The sequence below is a fragment of the Phoenix dactylifera genome, unplaced genomic scaffold, assembly GCF_009389715.1.
Source record: "Phoenix dactylifera cultivar Barhee BC4 unplaced genomic scaffold, palm_55x_up_171113_PBpolish2nd_filt_p 000143F, whole genome shotgun sequence".
NCBI classification, from domain to species: Eukaryota; Viridiplantae; Streptophyta; class Magnoliopsida; order Arecales; family Arecaceae; genus Phoenix; species Phoenix dactylifera.
This window is the reverse complement of record NW_024067698.1, coordinates 224,917-252,565: the sequence shown is the minus strand read 5'-3', so window position 1 is coordinate 252,565 and position 27,649 is coordinate 224,917. Positions and strand designations below refer to the sequence as shown.

The 27,649-nt window shown below is 38.0% G+C and overlaps 3 protein-coding genes across 4 annotated transcripts; all 3 read left to right on the top strand.

The window, feature by feature from the left end:
• The first annotated feature begins 702 nt into the window (after nt 1-702).
• Nucleotides 703-8,414, top strand: LOC103722385. 2 transcript variants are annotated; one of them, XM_008812926.4, is made up of 11 exons: nt 703-831; nt 4,064-4,366; nt 5,352-5,564; nt 5,821-5,901; nt 5,993-6,079; nt 6,218-6,313; nt 6,431-6,484; nt 6,570-7,588; nt 7,667-7,715; nt 7,861-7,900; nt 8,040-8,414. In XM_008812926.4, the coding sequence occupies exons 2-11, from the start codon at nt 4,127-4,129 to the stop codon at nt 8,186-8,188; spliced, it is 2,028 nt and encodes a 675-aa protein (XP_008811148.2). In that variant the 5' UTR covers nt 703-831; nt 4,064-4,126; the 3' UTR covers nt 8,189-8,414. The 2 variants fall into 2 exon arrangements, with proteins under 2 accessions (XP_008811148.2, XP_026666312.2); XM_026810511.2 differs by lacking the exon at nt 703-831 and adding an exon at nt 3,919-3,941.
• Nucleotides 8,415-13,488: 5,074 nt separating this feature from the next.
• Nucleotides 13,489-22,071, top strand: LOC103722386 (65-kDa microtubule-associated protein 1-like). Its single transcript, XM_008812929.2, has 11 exons — nt 13,489-13,650; nt 14,742-14,777; nt 14,868-14,956; nt 15,036-15,239; nt 16,263-16,520; nt 16,616-16,831; nt 19,522-19,677; nt 19,772-20,083; nt 20,201-20,288; nt 20,995-21,143; nt 21,523-22,071. Exons 3-11 carry the CDS (start codon nt 14,885-14,887, stop codon nt 21,826-21,828), a joined length of 1,761 nt encoding a protein of 586 aa, XP_008811151.2. The 5' UTR covers nt 13,489-13,650; nt 14,742-14,777; nt 14,868-14,884; the 3' UTR covers nt 21,829-22,071.
• Nucleotides 22,072-25,347: 3,276 nt separating this feature from the next.
• Nucleotides 25,348-27,287, top strand: LOC103722387 (uclacyanin 1-like). Its single transcript, XM_008812930.4, has 2 exons — nt 25,348-25,633; nt 26,767-27,287. The coding sequence occupies exons 1-2, from the start codon at nt 25,423-25,425 to the stop codon at nt 27,123-27,125; spliced, it is 570 nt and encodes a 189-aa protein (XP_008811152.2). The 5' UTR covers nt 25,348-25,422; the 3' UTR covers nt 27,126-27,287.
• Nucleotides 27,288-27,649: the final 362 nt, after the last annotated feature.

The window sequence follows — 27,649 nt, the reverse complement described above, 5'->3', positions numbered from 1 at the left end:
TAATTAATAAAAAAATAATAATTTGTACTTCATTTTATTATTTACTCATCAATAGAGGGGGGTTGGTAATTTGGATCCCAAGAATTTGGGTTTGGAACATATATTTCCTTACCTTTATTTGAACGGAAGGAAGATATTTTTGATAATTGGATTGGGAAAAATGAAAATATGGGAAGATTATGAAATGTGTAGAGAATTGAAATAGATTGAATAATTGAGAGAGTGAAAAATTGAGAGAGAGATTGGAAGATTGAGTTATTGAGTGGTGTGGTGAAAAAATTGATTTGGGGAGGTATATATAGTGTTGGGGATAATTTTCGTTTTCCAAAATACTCCTCAAACTAGTTGTTTTTTAGTTGTTAGGAAGAATAAAATAGTCGTTTTTCAGAATGCCCCTCAAACTAGCCGTTTTTTAGTTGTTAGGAGGGGTAAAATAGTTGTTTTTTTCTGTTCGAACCAGAACGGAACCGCCGGTTCTGGTTTCGGTTCCGGTTCTGGTTCGGTTCTGGTTCCGATTCCGGTTCTATCAAACCTGAAATCTTAATTGAACCGTATTCTTTAATGTTTCGGTTCGGTTAAGAACCATGAGACACGATTCTGATTTTGGTTCCGATTCTTTCCGGTTCGGTTCCGATCTGATTTTTCGGTTAGAATCGAACCGTGACGAGGTCTACCCTCTGGAACGCCTTCCATGCTAAGAAAAGCAGAACGCAATTCTTTAGTATTACGTGGGGTGACCGTATCTCCAACGTCTTGGAAGTCCAGCCTCTTACCTGCCTGATTTCCTCCCGGTCCTTCCATCGGTTTGCGACAGCGGAACTTGGCCGAGAGGTAAAGCTCGCCCCCCTTTCGTTTCCGACGGAAACCCTAATTTCGTGTTCCAATGATTCAATTTCTTGATCAATTTTATCATTTAGGCGCATAATTTGTGCTAGATTCCTGCTTCTGTATCTTTCTTGATTGAATTCTGTATAATTTCCTGGTGGCTTGGAGTTTAATAACTTCATTCAAAAGCGGAGATTTTTTTTCCCTTTTTGATTTGGATTGTGTATTGGGTTTTCATTGATTCCGTGAATTGGGTGCTCAGTTTTACGTAAATAATTGGTGCTGGGCTGTTTAGGACTTTGGTTTGACAAGGAATTCGCTGTGCTATCATTTTTATCGGGCAGTTTTGTGCAAAAAGTTTTGGAATGAAATATTATTTTGCTTTGTTGGATTTTTGATTAATTTTTTGGTCTAGTATTCAGATTTGATGTTCACCTCTCTTTGTTGATTGAGAATCAAGGTCGGAACTGATGAATTGCAGCACGTAAAGGATGGCATGAATGAAGTTCTTCTGATTTTTTTTTCCTTTTTTTAAAATACCATCGAACACCTTTATTTGTAAAAGAAAACATGTATTTAATTGGATTCTTTATGCAAAAATTGATCCTTTCTTTATTCTTAGTGCTCTAAATTGCAACCTATGTCCCTATGTGATTGGAGTCCCTCCCTACATCATTTTCATTTTCTTTTATCTTGAAAGGTAGCCTCTCTCTCTCTCTCTGTGTGAGATATGAGGTTTATGTTGGTGGAGGCTCGTACACCAGATTTCTCTTGTATCGTTATGCTTGATTTCATTTCAGGTGGGTGTTCCCCCTCGACTCGATTAATTCTAAATTAGACAACATGGTTTTGAAGTGTCTTTATTTGAGACATGAGAAGGGTGAAAAAGGTTCAACCTCATTGTTGAAAACTTGGAATTTGCTTTTTACTACCTTTTTGTGGTAATTGGAAATAAAAAAACATGAAGCCATCTTAAAGAGGTTTTCTTTCTTTGAAATCTTAAAAATGCAAACTTCATATAGTTTAATGGGAAATTACGTTGAAATAATGTCACCAAGGGATCCTATAGATCTGATTATGAGCATTGGAAACATACATAACCTAATCTAAGAGAAAGATGTTTAAACAATTTGTCTTAAGTCAATACAACTTGAGAATTATTGATAAATATATATCTCTAGCAGGGCCTTGTGTTACTTAAGGGTGAGTTCTCTCTTTCCTTCCCAGCATCACATCAACCCTTTCCACTACCATGCTCTGACTAAAGGGCTTGCTTATCTTCCCCCATTTGAGGAGAAAGCCACACATGATCAAGATAGACTTTTGAAACTGGCTCCCGCATTAGCCTTCTAAAACTGACATAAGTCCGAACCCAATGTCGTACCTTTTGCTCCTTTGGTCAACCTTTGACATGCACTTAATCAAGTACATGTTAGATAGGGCCATGGCATGTGTATCACCTAGTCTTATTGTTCGAAGGTCTTATTGTGGAGTGTGAATGAGTTTCGTTGATCCAGGTGGATAAATTTAGAAAAAACAACCAATCTCTGGAAATTCGTTTCACAAATTCCAAAAGTTTTCCTAACCCCATTTGCTTGAGAGCTTTAGAAGTTCGGAGTTCCGGAGTAATTCAACGATGTTGAACATTTTAGAATTCGGAAAAACTTTTGGTAACTTTGAAAAAATATGGAAGAAGTTTGGCAACTTAACTCGATAAATAATAATATATATTTTAATCACATATTTATCTCGTAGAACTTGGTAGCACTTGGTGGTAATGTGGAAGTGAGAATGTAACTCTGTAATGTATGAACCAATCCATTATTTGCATATGAAGAATGTGGAAACATCACTTCTCCATGTCAAGTGATATATAATCCTGAATCTAGTCATTCTGTAGGTTCCTTAAGAGGCTTTTTGTTTGACGAAAGGGCCTTAATTCTTTTTGCCTAAGGCAGCAAAATTTGATGAAAGCAATGTATTCTTGGTTCTGTGCAAGAGGCAGATGCGTGTTGTTCTCCGGGTTGTTGTAGTTAAATCCCTTAGCTTATAAGGCAACAGATGGAAGTGTATCAGTAACTGACTCATTTGTCATATTTCATGATTCTGCATTCTTTTTCTATACTCCAGTTACCTCAAGTTCATCATGGGAGAACCAAACTGATTCTTTTTAGTAAACTGCAACTTCAGACCATGAAAATCACCTGATCACTTCATTTCTGTTATGAATTGCATTTGTTTAAGAAGCTGACTCAGACAGCTAATACATGCTGACAACAACTATACTTTCAAAAATACAGCAGCATATCTTGCTGGAATGCTTCAAAGCAAGACTCCAAATGCCTTTCACGTTCTTGATCCTTGCCAAATTGGTGAACCAATCCATGGCACCATTTACTTTTTCCTCAATACGAGTGTTCATGTATCTCCACGCATGTAAAGTAGGGTGGGGTCTGTCTGGTCAATGAAGCTGTCCTTGTAGATAGCCCACGGCAGTGGGTCAATCCATTCAACCCAGATTTTTCATGACCTTTTTGTTTGGCCGCAAAAGATTCTGAATACACAAATTTCCAATTTTTGTGTACCAGTAATCCAAGATGATTCTACCATCACAAATTTATACATATGACTTGCACTCCATCTAGCTCTTTTTTTTTTTTAATTATCAGTTCCTTCTAACTAATTTTGATAATTCCATTAAGTGGATACTGCCACATTCTTTTCCTCTCTCTCTCTCTCTCTCTAGACTGGCTATCACTTACCCTATTATGTTTTGTTACTTCCCTGGCAGTTTTCCAAGCTATATGCCTGCTTGCTTTCATAAATATGAAAGCATTTTCATCCTTAGTCCTTGTATGTTCCAGCACTTATGAGCATTGCATATAGCCTACTTTCAAATGAAAAATATCATTCTCTCATGCTTGCCATAAGATATTGCAAATAGTTCACATTAGTTCACAGGTTTTAACTCTGAAACCTTCATAAATTTAAGCGATTCGGTTCCATCTTCTGATCACATGCCTTGTAGTATGAATGCTTTTTAATTTGTAACAGATATTAGATGGGTCATCGAGTTATCTTTATCAAAAATGATTTTCGGATCATGCACTGATTAGGTACATATATTAGTTTTTGGTATGCATACTACAACAATTTTTACAGTGTACAACTAAATCTCATCTTTTTGTAAAATATAGTCAGTCTAACTAAATTTTCTTCCTTCATGGTATTTTGTTAGGATAAAAACCAATATCAACTGCACATTGTAGAGTACATCTACAGCCAGCTCTTTCTGTGCATTATGGAACAACAAAATGTACGTGATATTCTGGTCATTTGGAGGGGCAGGGAGCTTAAGGTGGATGTGAACCAACACTCTAAGGTCAGAGAGCTTGGGCAGAAGCTTCAGATATTGACTAATGTCAAACCAGATACTATGAGGCTTCTTGTTCCACAGTCTACCAACAAAAGGTCGAAATTGATTACTCCATTTTCTGATGTCCACTCGAGTTTAAGCTTGCAAGAAGTTTCTATTCTTGAGGTAAGAATTACACTTCACCCACACCATACAGTTCATATTTTAATGTATTTGGTTCAGAGCAAAAAAAAGAAAAGAAAAGAAAAGAGGTTGCTGACATTTAAATTTGTTCCATGCTTTGTTGTTATGGTTAACTGACATGTTGCTAAGGAGGAGTTTATCTATGTTTTCAACTTTGACTCTGTCTTTTCTAGACCTGAAGTTGATGTTGTATATTATCCTGTTCAAGAAAGCTCTATGAGGCCCTTGGAAGATAGGGCCTAGCCCGTATTTTGTATTTTGATGCTTCACGGTGTACTCGCAATTCATAGGGAGATGCCGATTTACCAAAAAAAAAAAAAAAGAAGATAGGGGATGGGTAACTGAGTAGCAGTGAGTAGAACACTCCTTTGAGTTGTATGCATGTAATCTGTAAGCTGCCCTATCTTCATGCTTGTGTATGATACTTTATCTGTCAGATCACAGGGAACCCTTTTTTCCCCCCAAGGTACCCTCTCACATACTCTGAGCTTTATGAAAAAGGGTACACATGAGAAGAAACATGAAGCTATTTAGGAAATGAATATATGTAGTTGGCAATGGATGTATTCAGTTTGAGGTTTTAAAAGCAACTAATAAATGAATACTGATCTTGGTCAATTTGATCAACCTGTTCCACTTCTGTGCCAGAATGAAACCCTCAGCCTTTGGTATGTACTCTGTATGTAGATTTGGTCCTCATCTTCACTCTTCAGTGATAGTATTAGTGATTTACTGTGGTATATAGAATTTAAACAATCTTGTTCTTGTCAAACAATCTTGAATATTAAATTGATTGATATATTGGTTACATCTTACGAATAAAAAAAAATGTGCATATATATATATATGCTGAAATTAATTGTGATTAAATTTTATTGTTTGCTGATTCATGTAACTACGTTCAACTATGTTTGCCTGCTGCTGCTTGTTGAAAAATGCAATATGCTGGCTTGTTTTTCCTTTGCAGGGAAAGCCCATTAGAATGATGGGTGTTTTTGATGATGAAATTGAGGAGGTTTCACAAAATGGTAAGAAGCCAGATTTAAGGATACTTGGGTTTGACGAGGAGGAAAAGCGACTGAGACAACGAATGCTGAATAAGCCTCAAGTTTCTCTGAAACTTCCACAAGGATCCTACATCTTTTGTGATTTTCGCACGCTTAACATTCCAGGGATTGAGGTTTGATTCTTATTTGCTCAAGCTGTAAACTGACAATATAATTGGTGCAGCTTCATTTTCTTTAGGTTCTCTGGTCATGGTGGTCATAGACCGCTATCAATCTGTTGTAGTCAATAAAGATTACAAATCTCTGGAGCTTGACTTTTCATCTTTGGTTCTCTTGACTAATTCTTCTCAAAAAGGCTTTGACAAACAATCTGGAAAATTATTTCATGGCAATGCCACTCTTCTTGACTGGTTACTGTTTTTACCTCAGTTGAATCCTCCACCTTCAGAGGCACTGAGAAGAATGCACATGCTTGCCTGTGACCCTGGAATTATTGCTGTCATGAACAAGGTAATGGCTGTCCCTTACAGATTAACATTTATTCATCATTTTCCCCCCTGGTATAGCATCTAACATTAGATACTTTCGGCTATTCTCTTAGCATCGATGGCGGGTAGGAATTATGACTGAAATGGCACCTGTCGGATATGTAGGCATCAGTCCGAAATGCCTTCTAGGTTTCAATAAGGTAAAAATCTTGTCGCATCATTTGCTTATAGCTCAATGAAAGTAGATGGTGATAAGGGTTGGATCACAAGAATGAGAAAAATAGTATTCATTGCATTAACTCGTCTTTTGGATATTTTGTTTCCCTTGGTTGGTGCAGAATCAAGGGGAGGAAATATCGCTTCGTCTTCGAACTGACAATCTTAAAGGGTTTAGAAAATACGAAAGCATCAAGGGAACTCTGCTGCACGAACTTGTATGTAACTCATTTTTGCAACTTGAAGTTGTTACTAACTTTGATAATTATTTTCATGACTCAAAACTGTTATTCATCCACCTTCTCTTGTGCTACGCCATCTTTTGTTTATCTCAGGCACACATGGTGTATTCTGAACATGATGCAAACTTTTTTGCTCTAAATAAACAGGTAGTCATGGTGTGCACACTTTGGATTTAGTATATAGATGGGCATATTTCACCATTTTTGTCTAATTATATTGATTTTGATACAGTTGAATGAAGAAGCTACCAGCTTAGACTGGACAAAATCAAGAAGTCACACCCTGAGCGGTCACAAGATCACTGATCATTATGAGGAAGAGCTTTATCTTGGAGTAAGCAGCAATGATAAAGGTCAAAAGCTTGGAGGAACATCTAATTCATTGGTTAGCGTCCGTGCTTCATCTGTGGCTGCTGCCTACAGTCGTTTCTTAAGTGCCCCCTCTATTACTGGTTTGGTGGGAGACGAAGAAACTGCTCATCATTCTTTGAATAATGACCACAAAATGTTGACAACAATTGAACCGAATCCTGATGATGGTGAGCTAAAAGGCGATCTGGAAAATAAACATGCTGAACCTGACCCAGATGATGCACAAGCTATGGAAAATGATGTTATGCATGCTGATTTCATCATGGACAACAGTAATCTCTCTTCTGAATCTTCTATGCTTGATGAGTATGGTGAGCCAGATCCTGATGATCGCTTAGATAATGGAAGGATATTTGAACCTGATCCTGATGATTCCCATGCTGTGGGTTCTTTGGTGCCTAGTGATGAACCTGATCCAGATGATTCCCTTGTTGGTGAGGTTATGAAATCTTTTGAAGAACCTGGTTCAGATCATATCAGGCCAAACAAGATGAGCGAGAATTGCCAAAATATGTCTGAACCTGATCCTGATGCTCCTACAGCTACTGGAACAATCAAGGATGCAAAACAAATGGGATATACCTATGTGCGAGAGAACTTTGCGGAACCTGATCCTGATGAGCACGCTACGGAAATGGCTTTGAAAACTGGCAACATTATGGAACCTTGCGCTCAAGATCTGCAGGCAACTGAAACTTTGGAGGCTGAGCTTGATCCACATGACCATATGGGTGGCTTGGACAACCAAGAACTACAAAGAATCGAAGAGCCTGTAGCTGCTATTTGTACACGTCTTCAGAGGGCCATTGAAATGTTAAGATCTGAAGCGACACCTGCAGAGGCTACATCGGCGCTTAAAACACTTTTCAAGATCATCTGGTATTCTTATCTTACTTGCATCATGTGCGATTCATATCTCTCTGGAAATTTTTCTGACCCTGTTATATTTACTCATAGGAATGTGATAGATCACCCTAATGAGGTGAAATTCAGAAGACTAAGAAAGGTACTCTTGCCTATTATTTTATCTTATCTTTCCTCCGAGCTGTTCTGGAGGGAGATCCAACCGTGCATATATTTGGAGATTTAGTTGGTCACTTTCCATGAGCTTGCACATTTTACTAATGAGCTAATTCTTTTCAAACTTGTAGGCCAATCCCCAGTTCCAAAGGAATGTGGCAAATTATAAAGGTTGGGACCTTGCCGATCTACTTATTTATTTCTTATTTATGAATTTACTTTTTTACATTTCTATACCACCGAATTTTGTCTGTGGCCTGAAGTTAGATTTGCTTGGTATTATTTATATTGATATGATTTTGCTTAACAGCTGCCTTGGAAGTTCTCACTCTGGTTGGCTTCTGCGAAGATGTCATATCAGATGAACTTGGGCGAGCAGAAACTTACTTGGTGTTGAAAAGGAATGATCCTGGCTTGCTGTGGCTTGCGAAGTCTTCTTTGGAAGTTTCTATAGTCTAGTGATCATTAGCTTAAAATCACATTAGTTCCTAAACAAATCATATGCTGTAGATACCAAGGCAAGTCTGTTTATGCGCGTTGGATGCGATTACATGTATAAACTGATGGGCTTGATTTTGAAATGATATGTAAGTAAATAGTGAAGGTGCATACTCGCATTTGTTTTTTATTATAACAGAAGAAATCATGGAAGGGAGCTTTGCAGGAGTTATTGATTGTTGTGTTACCTTGCTGTTAATCTAGGATGGAGGTACTGAAAGTGTTTGGGCACTTGTAACCTTATTAATTTTTGAGATGGAAACCATGAACATTTTCTAGTTTAGAGTGGTCAGCAGCAACATCTGGTGACGTTTGACAACCAAGTTTGTGCCTTTTGTATGCAAGAAATGAGATGACTGTTGTCAATTTGATGACATTGGTTCTTGGTGTTAGCCAAAGTCCAATATGATTGATTCAGGATTTCCTCATCGACCCGGCAACCTAATGCCCGTTGTTTGCGCTTGGGGCAGTCATCTGCGATGTAAGTAACTCTCCATGCCATAAAGCTCTCCAGAAAACGTAAACTGGGAAGCAAAGTATGCCGGAAAGTGCAAGATATAGAACTGTTTACAAAAAATAACAAGAATGAGAAAAGGTGGGAGAAAGTCGAAGGTTTGAAAGATATGAATGGCAAAATTTTAATATGAGTTGAGACCACCGAGTTAGCTATCAACATTAGTTTTTGACAACGATGGCCGTAGGTAATCCTTTTTTCTGCAGTGTTTGTTATTAATATGAGCACTATCTGGAGAGAAGTAAGTATGGTGCATTTGGCATGCAACTTTTTTTTTCTTCCCTTGCATTAAAAAAGGGAGAAAAATCCAAGATTGCAGTGGCCATTTTCTAATGACAATTACTGCAAAAACAAAGAAGTTGTTTGCTAATGATCCACCATGTGCATCTCACTAGCTATTCTAGCTTGGTCATCACCTGAGCACAGATGAGCTATTGGGATTCATCTAGGATTGAAAAATTAAATGTTAACTCCCAAGGCAATACAATTCCAGTCCGCATGGAAGTCGTCGGTCCCATTGATCCATTACTCCTGCTCAGGTGAATTGCTCAAAGAAATTGAAAATTTCTAATGACAGAGTCTCTGCTTACATGACTATGGAAAATGGAAGTCTTTCCGCAGTCATATTAACTTGAATAAAGTTAAGTATGTAGCCCACACAAAATAAACCTATCAATTCAAGTGGAAAAAAGATATCACAAAGCAAAAATGCAGAAAAGGCCTCAAAGATAAAATAGAAAAAAAAAGGCCCCTCTTAGTAAATTTGCCTTAGGCCTCCGAATGCATAGGGCCACTCCTGTTGTCAGGCTCCATAAACCTACAAAATACTCTAAATTTTTGTTTGAGAAGTTCCCACCGGATTTGGCAGGATCGAAAGGAAGAGAGCACACGAGAGGAAAAGAGCAAAGGAAATAGATGCCAATGCCACCTTTACCTATTTAATCACATGATCAAGTTCCATTTTTGTTTCAAACATACAAGCATTGAAAGCTAACACGGTCAAGCCTGAATTCATCCACATCTGATACCCATGCCTCCTAGTTTGTATCGAGCATGCGTCGTCGATAGAGTGAATCATGAAACAAATTGTCAATAATCAAACATACACATGACCTCTCACACCATGCATGGCTGTTAAGTTTCTGTTATCCATTACTCGATTACTCTCATTGGGAGACATGGGACCAGCCGTCCCTATCATGCTGGACATACCGTACAAAACTCCTTAGATGTTGATTAAAGGATTTGTTTGATGCAAGTAATGATGGTAATTTATGATCCACCTAATCTGTTTTGACCCATTTAATAATTAAGTTAGAACATTACTCAACTTATTTAATATGTACAGCTTAATTTGGCTCTGATTGTTTAATTCGATCAGCTTAACATATTTAATCTGTTTAAATTCATTTAATTCATTAAAAATATATTTAATCTGACTTGATCTATCTAATAAATAAATTATATAAATAGGGTCGATTACATACTTAATAAATAGATTGAATTTAAATTTAAAACTTAAATTTATTTAATAAATAGATGGATTCGAATTGATAAATTCTTGCTCCATTCAATTTTTATAAGATCTCATTGCTGCCCGGATGCTGGGCTTAGGCTAAAATCCAGCGGTTCGAACAAGGTCAAAATTCTATCAACCTGTGTACCTTTGCTTTAAAGACGTGGGCCTACGCCTATGATTGGGGCTTGTACGAAAGCACGTGGACTGACCACGTGCCGCGCTCCAGCGTGGCCCCCACCACATCAGAACCACAGAAGGGCAAAGATGATGCCCCCCAAAGAAAGTTGACCCAAGTCACAAGGTACCGCCACCGCCCGCAGCCGCGCTCTACCCCAAAAGCTTCGTCATCATATCCGTGGCACGAATCTTAATTCATAGTGTGCGGCCATCCGCTATCAGATTGGTGGAGAAGTTATATCCTACGGTTCACATCCCGTGGTCTCTCTTTGCCTACGGCGTGTCGGTCACGTTACGGGTTTGCTAACGGTTGACGGACGGGAGGGTAATGGATGCCAGGTATGAATTGCATACTAAACGTATCCATGTTTACTTTTAAAGTATATTAAATCAACAACTAAATATATTAAAGGATATAACTTGAATAATTTTTAAAATATATAAATCAGATTTTAAATAAAATTTAATAATAAAAACTAACAAAAATTATATAATCAGAAGGATGAAAACAAAATTCACTATCAAGATTGCACATGATACCGAGTAACTAGGTATGAAATTTACATGGAGACCAATTTGGTTAAAAAATCTGATTACTAATATAACCTATTTTATATTAAAAATAATCTTTATGAATAAGATATCTAATTTAAGTACTAAAAAATTGTTCTAAATACCACCATTGCTCTTTAATTATAGTATAAATAGAAACATGAATCGTCTACATTGTAATAACATGCAAAAAAAAAATGTATATATAAGAACATATTAAAGTTATTGATTCTTTAAATAATTTTAATACTTTTGATTATAGTAATGCTATAAGGTCATTACCAAAGCATTTGTTCGAATAGTTTAATTGCCATATGACTTGAGAGGATTGTATAGGCCCTTGCTCTTTCACATTTTCTTTTGATTAAGGCTAAACAAAACATATTAAGGTGGTTACTAACTTATCGTCAGATAGAAAATGCAAGGACTATTATCTATAAATCACTAGTCACAATAATTATCACCATCTACTTCACGATCATGTTTGTAGGGGTATGTATGATGCGGATCAGGTCAATTTAAGATTATTTTCTAAAACTGAACGAACTTAAATCGGTTTTCTAAAATTGAAATTGAAACCAAGCTGACCTAATAAGAAAATTGATTTAAATTGCCTCGAAAAAATCAATTTGGTTCGGTTTACTTTGTGGTGGTACATCGGGACCTCGGCGGTTTATGACCACAACGTCGCAAGAGAATATTCAACGGGGACAACAACCTCAAAAGGCTATATATGACGTCAAGTCTCGACTCAGAAAAATTCCAGCCTACATATTTATGGAATAGGTTTGTTTTTGATGGTTCTACTTGAGGATCTAGGATGTGTTGGGGCTACATGGCTTGTGCTGGTGGAAGTGGAGAAGAAAAGAAACCATCAAATAATATTTCAAAAGTCGAAGAATTATTCATAACCAAATGTAAAGTAACTGGGTGGAAAATAAAAGCTAAGAATTCTTAGTATTCCAAATTACCAAAAGGCTTGGGACATTACCTTTAGAGAGCCAACTACAACAAAAGGAGCCGATGGCTAGGAATGATTTTTGAGGTGCATAGAGGTGACGATGATGTGGAGAGTCATCAAACACTTGTAGGATCTCATTTCTAACACCAAAGTGAGCGACCTAGAGACCCAGAGGATAAGAAAGAGAAGGGATTAAGGCTGAGAAGAGGGAAGGGGAGAAAAGGAGGAGGCTTTGGGTTTGAGGAGGGTCTAGTAGATTTCTAGATGACCATTGATGATTGGTTAGAGAGATGAGATTGGAAGGAACCTAATAGAAAAATTTAAAAGGCTGTTTCCATTTAGTCACACATAGGGGTGGCAAAATATGACCCGACCCGCCAACCCGACCCGTGTTCGACCCGCCATAAACAGGTTTGGGTTTGGCCTAAACAGATTCGGGTCGTAAACAGGTCGACCCGTTTAACCTGTTTATTAATTGGGTCGGATACGGGTTTTAGATGTCTGACCCGTTTAAATCGTTTAACCCGTTTAACTGTTGGGCAGGTTAAACAGGTCTAAACAGGTTAAACGGGTTAAACAGATTAAACGGGTTAAACAGGTTAAACAGGTCTAAACGGGTCTAAACAGGTCTAAACAGGTCGGGTTGGGCAGGTTAAACAGGTTGGGTTGGACAGATTAAACAGGTCTAAACAGGTTAAACGGGTCAGGTTGGGCAAACAGGTTAAACAGGTCGGGTCGGGTTGGGTAAACAGGTTACCTGTTTATTAAACAGGTTAAACGGGTCGGGTCGGGTTACCTGTTTAATAAACATGTCAGGTTCAGGTTTGCAATTCCTGATCCGTTTAATAAACAGGTTGGGTTCAGATTTATAGTTTTCTGACCCGACCTGTATTTGACCCGACCTGTTTATGCCTGATCCGACCCGATTGCCACCCCTAGTCACACATTGACTATTGACACGATGCCTTTTTCTCTTTAAAAGAAATAATCCTTATCAATCTTATGGCCCAGCCTGATAGTGAGAATTTGGGGTATTTGGTGTTTGGGTGTGTAGATATGCTCAGTTTGGGTGCGACCAGTACACGAGTATATATGTGGGTCGATTCGATTTAAGTATTTTTTTTTAAAATTTTAAATTTAAACTAAAACTGAATTGATTTTTTTAGTTTCAAAAAATTTTACACCAAAATTAGACCAAATATGGACAATTTGTCCCAACCAAACCAAAATAACTGGTTCAAATTAGTTTTATGGTTTCCCCATGTGATTATGCTTGTGGACCCTACTTTACCTGTGACTCAGCCTTGGGGTGCAGAGTTGGGTTCTGGTTATATCGGATTCTGAAATATTTCGCGTTTAGTAGGCCTCCCGGGATTCGTGTCACGTGGCTGGTCGCATCAAGCGCGACGCACGAGGCGTCGCGATTTACCGGGCCGTTGGATTCCATTACGTGGACGGTGAAGAGAATGCCTGCGAACGCCGGCACATGCGAGGTCAACCGGTTCCACCATGGTCAATCGGTCCTTTTGCATCCGCACCATGTCCGAGAAGCAGCGCTCCGGCCACTGCTGCGCTCCGCTCCACTTAGTTCCCCCTTTCTCCCCCCTCTTGATCACATTTTGCTTCGGTTGTGAGAAACAGAGGATCCCTCGGATCCCAACTCAAGATCTCGAAGCCCCAGCTCTGCAGTTGTCTCCCAGGTGAGCTTTCCAGCGGTTTTTCTCGCATTGCCCTTGCTTTGGCGAGCTGGAGCTCTCTTTCTTCTCGTGATCTCGTGAATTTCTACTCTTCTTTGCCTTTTTCTGACCACATTGATCTCGAGTTGGTGGAGATCGAGATCTCGATGTTTTCATGATATATTTGCAATGGATGTGGTTTTTTGGGTTGCTCTGGTGGTGGTTTTTGATGCAAAGAGGGTTTCTGCTGTTGAAATGCTCTAATGTTGTTTCTGTTGCTTTCGATCTTGTGATTGAGCAGGATGCAACTTTGATGCGTAGTTTTTGGAGCAGGTTTGAAGCTTTTGTAGTTGATCTTGATTTCTCTTATTTTTTTCACGGAATTTTTAGTACATTTTTGTAATTTAGAATTAAATTTGGTCATGGCCAGGGTTTACGTTGTGGGATTTCTTGTTCTTGGATCAATTTGTTGATGAATTTGTCTTTTCTTATTCTCTTTTACCCTCTGGTAAGTTTAAATTCACAAGAACCGAAAATGTTGACTTAAAATCTTGCTTATGGTATCGCCATCTGGAACCACTGGGCGTATAATTGTAAAACTGAGATTAATGAGCCACCGACGTGCAATCTAATATCGAGATGATCCTTAAGAATGTTGATCTCCAATCTTTGGCATTTTGCATACCATGCTGTACGGAATTCAATGTCTTTGCGTCAGTGTGGTCAAAATAGGATAATTTGTTTTGCGATCCAAGCAACAAATTTAGTTTTTTTTTCAATAGCATATGGTATGGTTGTCGGGCTGGGACTCGTAGCTGGTTGTCAGTGGGGCCCAGCCGTGCTACCCTTCTGATGAGAATTGGACGGTTGTCTTTCAATGAAGAATGTTCTATGTGGTCATTACATGTGTAGTTGTTCCCTCTCTTACAAGCATGGTCTCTTTTGTGCTAGCAGAATATGAATATTTTGGATGATTAGTTAATATGTTCATTTTTCTTGCCTAGCTTTAGATTAGTAACTGGTTCTGGCTTCATTCTGTTGCTGCAGAACTTGATTTTCCTGAGGTGATTTTATTATCTTGAATTTTACCTGACAAGCAAGTATATCATTTGCAGGCTTGCCAGAGATCTCTGTCCTTTTGGTTTACTAAGGTATATAGATCTGGTTCTCATTTCTTTGTTTTCCCATCTACTTCCATGCAGCTGCAGCAACTTTGTTTATTAGGTCTTCCTCGAATGCAGGTCACATTGAGCCATAGATGGCAATCACAGGTACCCAAAATCCTGTATCTGGTGAAAGTACCTGTGGATCTTTGCTGCAGCAGTTGCAGGTAATTCAGTTTACGTCACTGCTTTTATGCCACAATTTGAGGGAATGAGGTTGATCAAATGACTCGCCTTTTGTTTCAGCTAATCTGGGATGAAGTTGGTGAGAGTGAAGAGGAACGTGATAAAATGCTTCTTCAACTAGACCAGGAGTGTTTGGATGTCTACAAGAGGAAAGTTGATCATGCTTCAAGGTCAAGGGATGTCCTTCTGCAGAGCTTGGATGATGCGAAAGCTGAGCTTGCGAGACTTCTTTCTGCCCTTGGAGAAAAGACCAATGTCAACACTGTGAGTAAAAATTAATTTTGCATTTGTTGTTTCTCTTAACAATATGTAATTGCACTCCCTGGTGTTAATTTCTTATATACCAACACTTTGAATCATGGGATGTGGCACTTGTTGATTGATTCTTTTACAATTCAGTATCATCATCTTCCTTTGCCAGCACCTAGCAACGACTACATAAATATCTTATAATATTTTTAAAATTGTGCTGAATAACTAAAAATTTTTGATCATGTGCATCTAACTGTATTTCCTTTTTTTTTTACGATCAGTTGAATAAATTTTCATCCTTGATGTTCATTTGGGTGTAAGAAGCAGTGCACTTAATGTAACCTTGAAATTTAGCTTAATTAATCAAATGTCAACACACAATCTCTACACTCTACAGACTATGTTTTGAATTTTACCTATAATAAGTTGCACCAAACCATTTAATATTTACATATAAATGTTTATTTACATAACCGATAACACCCTCAACCCCCAATACCTCTGCATCCTCCATGTCTCTGGAACAAAAAAAAAAAACCTACCCCCTCCCTTTTCTCTAACCAACTTTCTCATCCAAAGCTCATTCCGCTCACCACATTCATGTAACACAGATGTATCTTTATGCATGGTCATGCCATTTTTGTTTCATCTTATGCATGTATTCAAAAACATCCCCTCATTGGGTTTTTGGAGTTGGCTATTACTGATTATATGGTTATCCCTCTGCCTAGAGCAAGTTAATATTGATGTTTTCAGACAATCTATCACTCATATCTTGATCTTGCCAATGATGAATTTTCTTCTGTAATTACTGCACTGCACTTTTTGTTGATGTCTACTTTTGAAAGATGTGTTGTAAGACATTGTTATGTTGTATCTTTAATTTATATGGAACTAAGCATAACACATGCATACACTGCTTTTTAAAAGTATAATACAACGTATTATACTTTTAAACGTATAATTATGTGATACAGTTTGTATAATTAAACGTTAGGTCGGGCTAATTCACTGCTGTTTCTCGATGTACCACAGCCTGAGAAGTCATCTGGCACAATCAAAGAGCAGTTGGCAGCTATAGCACCAGCATTGGAACAGTTAGGCAAGCAGAAGGAGGAGAGGATGAAGGAGTTTGCTGATGTACAGTCGCAAATTCAGAAAATATGTGGTGAAATTGCTGGCAATTTAAAAATTGGAGAACTGGTGGGGACACCTACAGTTGATGAGGATGATTTGTCCTTGAAAAAGTTAAATGAGTACCAAACCCAACTTCAAGAACTTCAAAAAGAAAAGGTCTCGTTATGGCTTTTCTGTTGATGTTGGTCATGCGAACTTATTTTATTAAGATCACAAAATATGTTCTAACATCTGCAATGCTGTTTGGGCAGAGTGATAGGCTGCACAAAGTTCTTGACTTTGTAAGCACAGTACATGATCTCTGTGCTGTATTAGGGATGGATTTATACAGTACTATAACTGAAGTTCATCCCAGCTTAGATGACTTTCTTGGTGCGCAATCCAAGAGCATTAGTAATGATACCTTATCAAAGCTTGCTAGGACAGTTGTAGCACTTGAAGAAGATAAAAAGATGAGACTGCAAAAGGTAATTCTTGCAATTTTCTTGCATTCAATCTTTTCACTTAGTTTTACTTTTTATGGGCATGCTATTGGTGCTTTATCTTCTATAGCTTTTTGGAAGAACATTTTATATAGTATGCGGCACTAACGTCATATTGTAGGTCAATTAGTGTGGAAAGTACTGTACAAGTCATACCCAACTATTGGTTTCAGCTTTGTAGGTAATTCTTGGCCATGCATTCCTATTGCAAGTATATCCTTTGTGACTGCCAACTTTTTTTAAATGCAACTTCATATAGAAATTCTCAAGTCTTCCCCTACATGTAAACTGTCAATATGAATTCAAGCCTTTCTTGTTGGGACATCTCAAGTCTTTGTTGCACATGCCCATTCCATTGCAATCTGTACTCATTCAGTGCAACTCCTATGTGTCTTCTTGTTCACATATTCCTGATCCTCTTCGTTCTTATAATACTGCACAACCATTTACATTTTGCCTGTGTCATACATTTAGTCATGCACATATTCTGTGTGCAACTTTTTTGCTGCTAACTTTATATAGTACCTCATTCTTTTAGTATCCATATTTCGTCCCATCATATTTTGCAATTTTCATTCCCATGTCTCATGCTATGCAGATAAACATGCACATTTCTTCTGTAAGTAGTAAATTGATATTAGTATATTACCATTGAGTACTACTGTTGGAAAAAGCAAGATTTGGAAAATCAAGGCCTTTGTGTGGACAATCATCTTTTGTAGAATCTTCATTGGGGTAAACATTACAGCAAGGAAAATGAATATCGACAGCGGATGCATGCATATGTCTGTACTCTAATTTTACATTCTGCTGCAGAACTTTTGACTCCCAATGGCAGAGTTTGGCGATTCTTAGACTTAGCTTCTAGTTCTGGAACCCACCGAAAAGAAAAAAAAAACATGGAAAGATTTGAACGGAGAATCATAAGGTTTTTCTGTCAAATACCTTGATTGTCATTTCATTTCATTTTCTGAGGCATCAATCAACATTAGTTGCCTTTTTGTCCCCACAAGATACATATGCTTAATGATTGTTTTACATCACAAAGTGATAATGCTTAGTCTGCTTAACTCCATTCCTTTCAAATTTGGCTTTAAATTGCCTTAGTTGTTGTTCTTTTATAATCCACCTCTATATGCTTTACATATGTACCTTGCCATCTTGTATGCATCTATCATATCGTTGTCATACAATAACGGTGTATGCATTTGTTCCAGCAATATTGATGAGTCCTCTGTATTCACCCTAGCCATAAGCCTTTTTTCCTTTCTTTTTTCAGCGATATGCTGCAATTCCATTCAATATGAGTTAAAAACATAGATTGTACCAGATGTGCTCAAGACTTATTGGAGATCATTTAAGTGATATCAGTTTTCATTTTCCTCTCCCCAATTTTGTTTGAGCCTTTTCTCTTATTTAGGTTTGTTTAGTTCGGTATTTAATGCTAATTTATATAAATTTGTGGACTTAAGTACTTGAGAGAGGACACATTGTTTTATCAAAAATGGATATTTGTTTTCAATATTTTTTGGGATGCTAGATTTATGTCTTGAGTGTTCAACTTGTCTACTTCTTGTTAGAGAGGAACTACAATTAGATGGTGGGAAATGGGAGATAAAGTGTTTTCTTAGCACATCCTAATATGCCAGAGATGAGAAAATCATTGTACTAGAGTGAAGGGAATCATATAACCAAAAATCTAGATAGCTTTCTATTAGCAATTCATCTTCTTAAATTCCTATTTGGAAGATCTGTCAAGTCATTAGCCTGTAGATGGAATTTCAAATGTGATGCTAAAGGCATTTTATCTCCAAAAGCCCAATTTTTAGGTTACAATGGAACTGATTCATGTGATGCTGTACAACAAAAGCTGTCTTTTTGTCAAAGATATTGCCTGTGGTGCTGAGGAAAGCAAGGAAATCATCATTTTAACGTCTCTATTGACAAAATTCATTTTCGAAATGTTTGGATTTCTTAGAGAGCTCCAGTTGTAGTGGCACTTTTATGATATCTTGAGGAGAGCTTAGTAATATTACTTCTAGCCACCAGTTTGATGAGCACTTATAAACTCAGTGGGCTCCTTTGAACTATCAAACTCCAACAGACAACACCAGTCTAAATTTTTGGCTCTATAGATACCTCATTTTTTTTGAATATTTTTTTTGAATTTTTTATTAAATTTTTTAGGTTGCAGAATTAAAGTTCTCTCCAGTAAGAATTATATATATTTTAAATGGATGGGCTATGGAATTGAATTTATCTTCTCCAGGGGTGACTAATCTTGAATGCAATGCATGGAGGCCATACACATTTCCTCTTTTAATTTGAGATTCAGCTCCACATCAGGAGGAGTCAACTCCAACTTTATGTTATATCCTTGTTATCAATTTAACAATATCCATGCTCTAGATGACCTTGAATGCTAAATGGAATGAGCTGGAATTATTTGCCTTATCATGGTTATATATTGAGTTATAAATTAAGATGGCATCATAGAGCTACAGTAAAACCGAAAGAAGCATTATATAAAACTCATCTGCTCATGCAGCGGTAACTCTTTGGCATTTATATAGAGTTATTACACATATGTGTTTCCCTGATAATACAACTTTTACTTGCTTTATTTTATGGTTATTTGATATGGATGTGATTACCGATTTTTATTCAAAACTCAGCTTCAACAATTAGCAACTCAGCTTTCTGATCTTTGGAATCTGATGGATACCCCTATGGAAGAACGGAGTCTGTTTGATCATGTGACCTGTAATATATCTGCTGAAGTAGATGAAGTCACTGTGCCAGGAGCTCTTGCCCTTGATCTGATTGAACAAGTAAACAATTTCTACCATTTTATACTTTTTACCAGTATATGCAAATGTTCTTGGTCCTGCTGAACCTTGTCCATGCTTGCTGTTTTATGTATAGGCTGAAGTTGAAGTTGAAAGGTTAGATCAGCTAAAGTTCAGCAAGATGAAGGAAATAGCTCTAAAGAAACAAAGCGAACTCGAAGATATTTATGCCCGTGCTCACAGAGCAATTGACTCAGTGGCTGCCCGGGAGAGAATAATCGCTCTAATTGACTCGGGAAATGTCGAACCGTCAGAATTAATAGCTGACATGGATAATCATATACTGGAAGCCAAAGAAGAGGCCTTGAGCAGAAAGGAAATATTAGATAAGGTAGAGAGATGGATGTCAGCATGTGAAGAAGAGAGCTGGCTAGAAGACTACAACCGGGTAAATAGGTTTCTTCTTCTTACAAGGAAATAGATGTCCATACGAATGTAGCATAGACAAACTTCCTGCAGTGCATTCAGTTATTTTGTCTCTCTCACATTAACATTTCTGTCTCAGGATGAAAACAGGTATAGCTCAGGCAGAGGTGCACATTTAAACCTCAAGCGTGCAGAAAAAGCTCGTATTTTGGTTAATAAAATTCCAGGTACTTAATGCCACATAGAAATGCCATAAATGCATGTCAAGAAATTTCATCAAGAAATATTACTACAATTCACTTTATTAATAAAGGGAATAATTCAAAACCTATTTCTTGAAACTCTCAGGCCCTTTACCAACTATGGGTGACTGGCAGAGAGGAAAAGTGCAAAAAAGCCATTGGACTACCAGTATCTTTCTTTTGTAGTTGCATGTTTTTCTGTATGCTTGTATGCATCATGTTATTATGCAAATTCATAGGGCTGACCTGTGAATAACATAAGCGACCATTGCACCTGTAACTGCATACATAATTGTGTGTGAGGTGAAGTCCTTACGGGCATGGATGGAGTCTTGCTTATGCGCGGGCATTAATTTTTATGGCAAAGCCCCTTTCCACATGATTGTACGAGTCTCTGAGTAAGGTCAAGGTCCTGGAAAGGAGTACATTTGAAATGAAAGCCCATCAGGTTTTTCAATGGGAATCAAATAGATTTATTCTTAAAGTGGGCTAGTGCAATTCTTTTTTCAGGAAGTAATTACACTATCATGTCTCTAACATAATCCTTTCTTATACCAATCAAAACCAAAATAGGATATCCTGTCATCAAAGCTATGGAAGGCTCGACTCCATTTTTTTTTATGGGTGATTGAAGGTTTGATATTTTTACTCTGCTTACCCAATTGCTAATCCAATAAATGTTTTGTGCTAGCTCTTGTTGATACTCTGGTGGCAAAGACCAGGACATGGGAAGAAGATCGTGGCTTGTCCTTCATGTATGATGGTGTTCCACTTCTAGCAATGCTAGATGAATATGTTGTGCTCAGGCATGAAAGAGAGGAAGAGAAACGGAGAATGCGGGTAAACATAAACTCGTATTTGCTCTTTCTAGTATCATGAAAAATGGTGATTATATCATATCGTTGCTATTAAAATTTACATTATCAATGCTTTATTGAGGTACTGGGTTCTTGCATGAAGTCATTATCAATACAAGGCCTTGGTTACGTTTTGATATCTTAAATATCCTAGATTCCAGGCTCTTGCATGTTAGTCCATCTTGCATGGGTACTGAAAATGTCATGATACTCCTAACTGAAGCAATGACTTCAACCTTTTCCAAGTTGACTAGAGGTCGTATGGCATGTAAATGGTTTTCAGTATAGAAACATGTGTAAGCTTACCACTTAAATGAGTATCGACAGATTTCACTCAATCATTCACTATTTTTATGTGCCAGGATCAAAAGCGTTTCCATGAGCAACTAAATACAGAACAAGAGTCTCTCTTTGGTTCAAGGCCAAGTCCAAACCGACCTCCTGGTCCAAAGAAGGTTGTGGGCCCTCGTGCAAATGCAGGTGCATCAAATGGCGCTGCCAGTCGAAGATTATCCCTGAACACCAATCAGAGTGGAAGCAATGGTTCCAGATCCACAAGCAAGTCCAAATCACCACGGCCGGTGGCTCCGGCAAATTTTGTGGCCATTGCAAAAGAGGATGCAGTTTCCTTTGTGTCTAGCAGTGAGCCAGTTCCTGCTTCACCATGACTTCAACCAAAATGTATGATATAGGTAGCTTATGCGAGTAAGATCAATAATAGCAGTTTGTGTAGTTGGTTGATGTGTGTTATGTAATGGAGGAGAGTAATTACTAACTGGGTGAAGTTGTTCATTACTCTGCATGAGAGGTTTTTAATAAGTCATCCTTTACGGGGAGGCTCTGTTTGTTCTCAAACTTCTAATTGATGACTCTACATAATTATAATGGATTATTTAATTTTCTTAGTCTCAGTTGTTGCCTTGTGCGTAGATAATTGGTAAGTCAGAAGCAGGGGAACTTTTTGCCCCCCTATCTTGAGCATGCATTTGCTTGATTTTATGCCTTTCTATTTTCCGGCCTCCTTTCACCCCCGTGACACTAAACAAAACAACATTATTTATTTCTCCCCTTTGTGGTTTAATCATTAGAAAAGAACGGGAAGTAGGGGATATTGGTTACATTTCTAGGTGGCACTGGTCTAAACAAACTATGCTCCATATCATCGCTACGAGGGTTTAGATGTCAGTTGCAACTAAAAAAACTTTGGCATTGAGTACCGCTTAAATTCAAAACTCCTGTTTCTGACTTCAGAGGATATATGTTGGCAATCGGCACCTTTATAGCACCTTTAAATTTAATTATATGCATTAAGGTTCATCATCTTGGTATTAGATCTTGTACTAGTGCCACACTAATATAGTATCGGTAAGGTACAAATTTTTTTTTGACATTCCGAATGTCGATACATCATCCCTACCAAATATCGGCACCGAGCTGGTGTGGTACAATATGCTCTGTACTGTCTAGTCTGAGCCGGTATGGCGTATCTTGATGTATATCAATCACACAATGGCATTAGCTTCAATGATACCTCCAAATGATATCATCCAGATCACGGTAAAAACCTTTGCATCCAAAACAAAGTTTGTAGATCTCTGAGCGGAGCTCCAATCCATAATTGACCATGTGTGGGTTTGGGTGCAGACTCATTGCATTCCCCTGCACAGCTATAGCATAACAGATTTGCCAACATCACCCAACCCAAGCAGTGTACTTTAGAGCAAGGAAATCATGAAAACCTTGTTTTGCAAAATTTTTTTTTTTATTTGAAAGCTGATAATTCAAGCTATCAAGTTTTCACAATGAGCTTTGGGGTATAATTCATCCTGATGAAATTAGGAGCACATAGCGTAATGTAGATCAATGACTAGATTTTGACTTTTTATATATGGCCCTTTCTTTCACCGGACTTGAACATGTATTCCCTCGGCCATTATCATTTAATTTTTAGTTCTGCACATATTTATAGAAGATTTTCATACACTTACACTTGTATTGTACATACTAATATTAGTTTTTGTATACAGCTATATTCTTGCTGCATATAGTTATATTGTTCCTGCACCTACTTATATTTGTATATGCACAGTTATTTGTAATTACGTATGTACTTAAAAATAAATGTGTGCAGCCATTGGGGGTTAGGAATTAAAGAAATTTTCAAACTTGGGGTATGGGTTAAATTTCAATCAATAGGGATTAAAAGTTGTTGGCCAGCTATCAATTTACTTTAAAATAAAACAAATAAATAGAAGTAATAAAAATCGGCGACTTAATGATGTGATACTTCAGTGGATAGGAAGAACTCGGTGTTGGAATTATTGAAGCCAAGCGCCTGAGGATAGCAAGCAGAAGAAAGAAATGGACCATTCTGAGAATATATATAGAAGAAGCCAACTCTAGAGGAGTGGCTCCTCTCACTCACCTTGTTTCAAGGCTGATTACTCGAATGCCAGTGGAGTGCAACATCACAAACAATCTCCGAGGGTTCGATGTGCAACCATAAGCGTCTTTCCTCTACACTAAGGGAGGAAGACGTATGTTTAGTTCTAGATCGGCTATATATTTGGCAGATTTTAGATATCTATACAGAGCTAAGAAATCTAAATAATATCCTCTAGCTAATATTTTTAAATGAGTTCTTCGCACTACTTTGTTCATATTTAGTTACACCAAAAACTTTAAGAGCTCTGGGATTCAAGTTTTATTCTGTGTAAACCATGTATTACTACATGCATGATTAACTTGCACAATGCTCTATAGCGCCAGAATGGAGGCTAAGATCGAAACCTTTAAAATTAAAAATCTAGTGTTACAGATTTTTTCCAAGTTCATAAGATGGAAGATGGAATTATCTCTTTACAAATATGGATTTCATTGAATTAAACAGAGATAAATAACGTTGGTGGTGGGACGGAGCTGGTGAGACAAATGATATACAGGAAAAGATGGGACTTCTAAGCTAGGTGTGATGATAATGCTCAAGAAATGGGATGAGGAGGGACTTTTATTTACAAAACCACAGCTGATAGATGTTGTGATAATGCTAAAAACAAATGAAGTGTTTCTATTCCTTACGCAGACTCCGCCATGATAATGAGAACGTGTGAAGAACTAGGTTCTTGATTTTTATCCAGTTCCTTGATTTTTATCCAGTCTTCGAAGCAGAAAGAATCCATGAAACTTTGAGCGCATGTGTTTTTCCTCGACTGACTGGCTTTTCCTCCCTTAAGATATTACTGGAGAAATCTGCGTGCTTCAGAGATCACACAGTCAGCTACAATTTGCTCTCAACAAACACAAACACAGATTAAAAATCTAAGCCAATATCGTCATCCAACCACATTTATCCTATTCTATGGGCTGGTTGTCTTCCTGCATCCATTTTTTAGGTTCTAGAATTCAGGCCGAATCAGGAATATTGACAATCGTCTCGCACTTTTGAGTCCATGATGACCTCATGCCAAAGTAGCTCTAACCTTGAGCACAAGGACAAATCAACCCTCAGCATTAAATAACGTGTCTAGGTAGGTGGGACCCAGGAAATACCTTCAAGGTTATGGGGTCTAAAATTTGCAAGTGCAGTCACCCTGTTCTCTCCCTTTGTTTTAAATTGCCTCGCACCGAACAATCAAATTGAATCGCTCGTGCTAAATAGTAAAAGTAACAGGTCATCTAAAGAAGTTTGGGCAGTGAATACACCGAGAATACACGTCACATACGAGAATTTGTGAGTCAAGACGTTGCAAGTTTGATCTAAAATTCTCTATGGTGCGCGAATTACACCGCAGAATACTGTACCATACTTGGTGGTCGCTATTAAAGGACGACTATCAACAGTATGTTATGTATGGCCCATAAAAATCTCTTGTATGATAACCGTCCATCTTCTGATAGCAGCATGGTATAGTGCTTTGTGTTGCAATCTGCGCGCTATGAATTTTGGGGTTCCTGCGCATTTCTTCTATGTGAATACATTCTCAGAGAGAAGATCTCACACAAAGAAAAAGAGTATTTTTTCTTAAAAAATGAAATCAAACAGTCATATGTTCGTCCATGGTTTATTTTATGGCAAAGACCTACCGTTCCCTAAGTTGGAGGACCATCTGCTGAGAATGGTAAGAACATAAAAAAGTAGGTGAGATAGAGGGGCATCTTCATTTCCTCATTTATATGCCTTTCTTAGCACACACTTCACCCTCCATCTCTCTCTCTCTCTCTCTCTAGCTTCTCCTTCCATTCTTCTCCATCTATCATCTCTTATGGCTGCTTTGCTATGGCACCGTGTTGTTGTTGCCATTGCTACTGGAGTGGTAGTATTAGCGACTCTAGGTAATGGAGGGGGAGGAATAAGGACTTGTGGAGCAACACAAGGGGTTCACCATGTGGTTGGTGGTGATCCTGGGTGGGACGCCGCTACTGACATTGCTGCCTCGCCCGTTAACAGGATATTCAGGGTTGGAGATAGGATTTGTAAGACCAATTCTTCTTCTTATTCTCTCTCTCTCTCCCCTCTCTTTTCAATTCCTTCAAGTAGGAGTTTCTTACTGCAGTTACGAACATACATTGAAATCAATCATAATATGTTGCTCTTTTGTTTTGTAATCCTTCACTATGAAACTTTTTTTTCAACCAAGTGCTTTTTCAGGCTATTTCCAAATATCAATTATTCAAATAATAACTCGATCGTTTTATGAATCACAATATTCTTAAAATATATTTGTGCAATCATCGTAATAGATAATTAGTGTCATTTGTTTGTGGTTAAATCGTCGTTCCTGTCTGTTGGTACTGCTTCTTAGATTTGGTTTTCCTGTGTAGGGACATAATAATTTAAAACATCCATTTTCTACACTCTTGAACATGAAATACTAAGGATATTTACCAAATCTTCGAGTCCTACCACCTGCTCAAATCATTCTTCAATATCGAACATGTTACTGTCGATCGATTTACTGATGGGTCTCGCTTATCCTCGGCACATTTTGAAGCAAGTAAACAAAAAGACTCTTTGCTCAAGGTTGTATGCTTTTCTATTGGTTCTTGAAAACTTATGAGAGGAAGTAAGCAAGGGGTCTGCTTCCTCGAGTGTCCTGTGTCCGTGCATGGTATTTTGTGGAAGTCTCCAATCTCATTGAATAAACTCATGATAGCCTTGGTTAAGATTGATAGAGTGCAACGCATAGACCTAACTTGCGACGCGTATTCAAGGGGGATTGCCAGTTCTATGGACCCTTTTATTCAACTAAACACAATGAAATCATCTCGACATAATCGAAGAACTTATAAATCTGGTCAGTTTTGCTTATTCTATGATAGTGCATGGGATTGTTATATGGGAGATTTGGATAGGTCTATCACTGGTTAAATTTACATTCAGTCAGCCAATTTACTCTTGTTTTGTTCAAATCCAACTAAAGCAGTTGTCTAGATAAAAAATAATACCCAAATAGAATTCAAGACTTCCAAGTTTATTCCCAGAACAATAATGTCGCATGGAGCTTCCATGAGAATAGGCATACACGTAACAGACCTTATATGGTCAACCTTCTTAAAACTAAGCCAGACTACAAAGTTTAACCGGTTCATGGAAATTATATTCTCAGGGTTCGCATACTCTGCAGCTGAAGAAAGCATCACCGAGCTGCGTAGCAGGGAGGAATTTGAGTCATGCGATCTTCGCAATCCCATTAAGATGTTCACAGAAGGGTTAACCAAAGTGAGCCTTGATGTGGAAGGATCACGCTATTTCACGAGCAGCAATCCGAACAACTGCAAGAATGGTCTCAAACTGCATGTTGAAGTGCAGCCTCAGGCAGCAGCACAAAAGGAGAAGAAGATGGAGGACGTTGCTCGAGCCGCGGCTGAAGGGCCCAAGCCTTCTGGTTCAAACTGTTACCAGGGTTCATCACTGATGTGGTTCGCGTCGGCTTTGATCTATTTCATGTGCTTCCCAAGGATTTGAGGATGGCCGTAGGCATCGTTTCGCCTTTGACACTGTTGAGTTCGTTCTTAAATTACCTGTACCTGTGATGTCCTGATTTGAGCTTTCATGGCTGGTCGAAACAACTGTTTTAAATTTCTGCATATGAATTTGATATCTCAAAGGAAGGATACGATAAGAACACTTCAAAAGAGCATAAAAACTGTTTGATAGTTGCACACAAGGGCATGCGCGAATGCAATACTACCATGAGTGCAGACTCTGCTCCCTCTAAAACATGATCCCAGTTTGAAGTACTCCCCATCATAACTCTCAAGGAAGACACTGAAGAAGGCCCTAACCAAAAAACTGATTATTGACCAACTCGTTCAATTAATAGCTCCATCAGACCCCGAGCATGGCATTTTTACAACTTAAACACTGGGGCCAAGCACGTTCCCTATCTGAGCTCGACCTTCTTGCAGGCTTGCAGCTCTATTTTGGATCGAGAAATGTGTGCACCTAGGATGCTCGCTTGTCCTGTAAACGGACTCCACTTTTGTCAT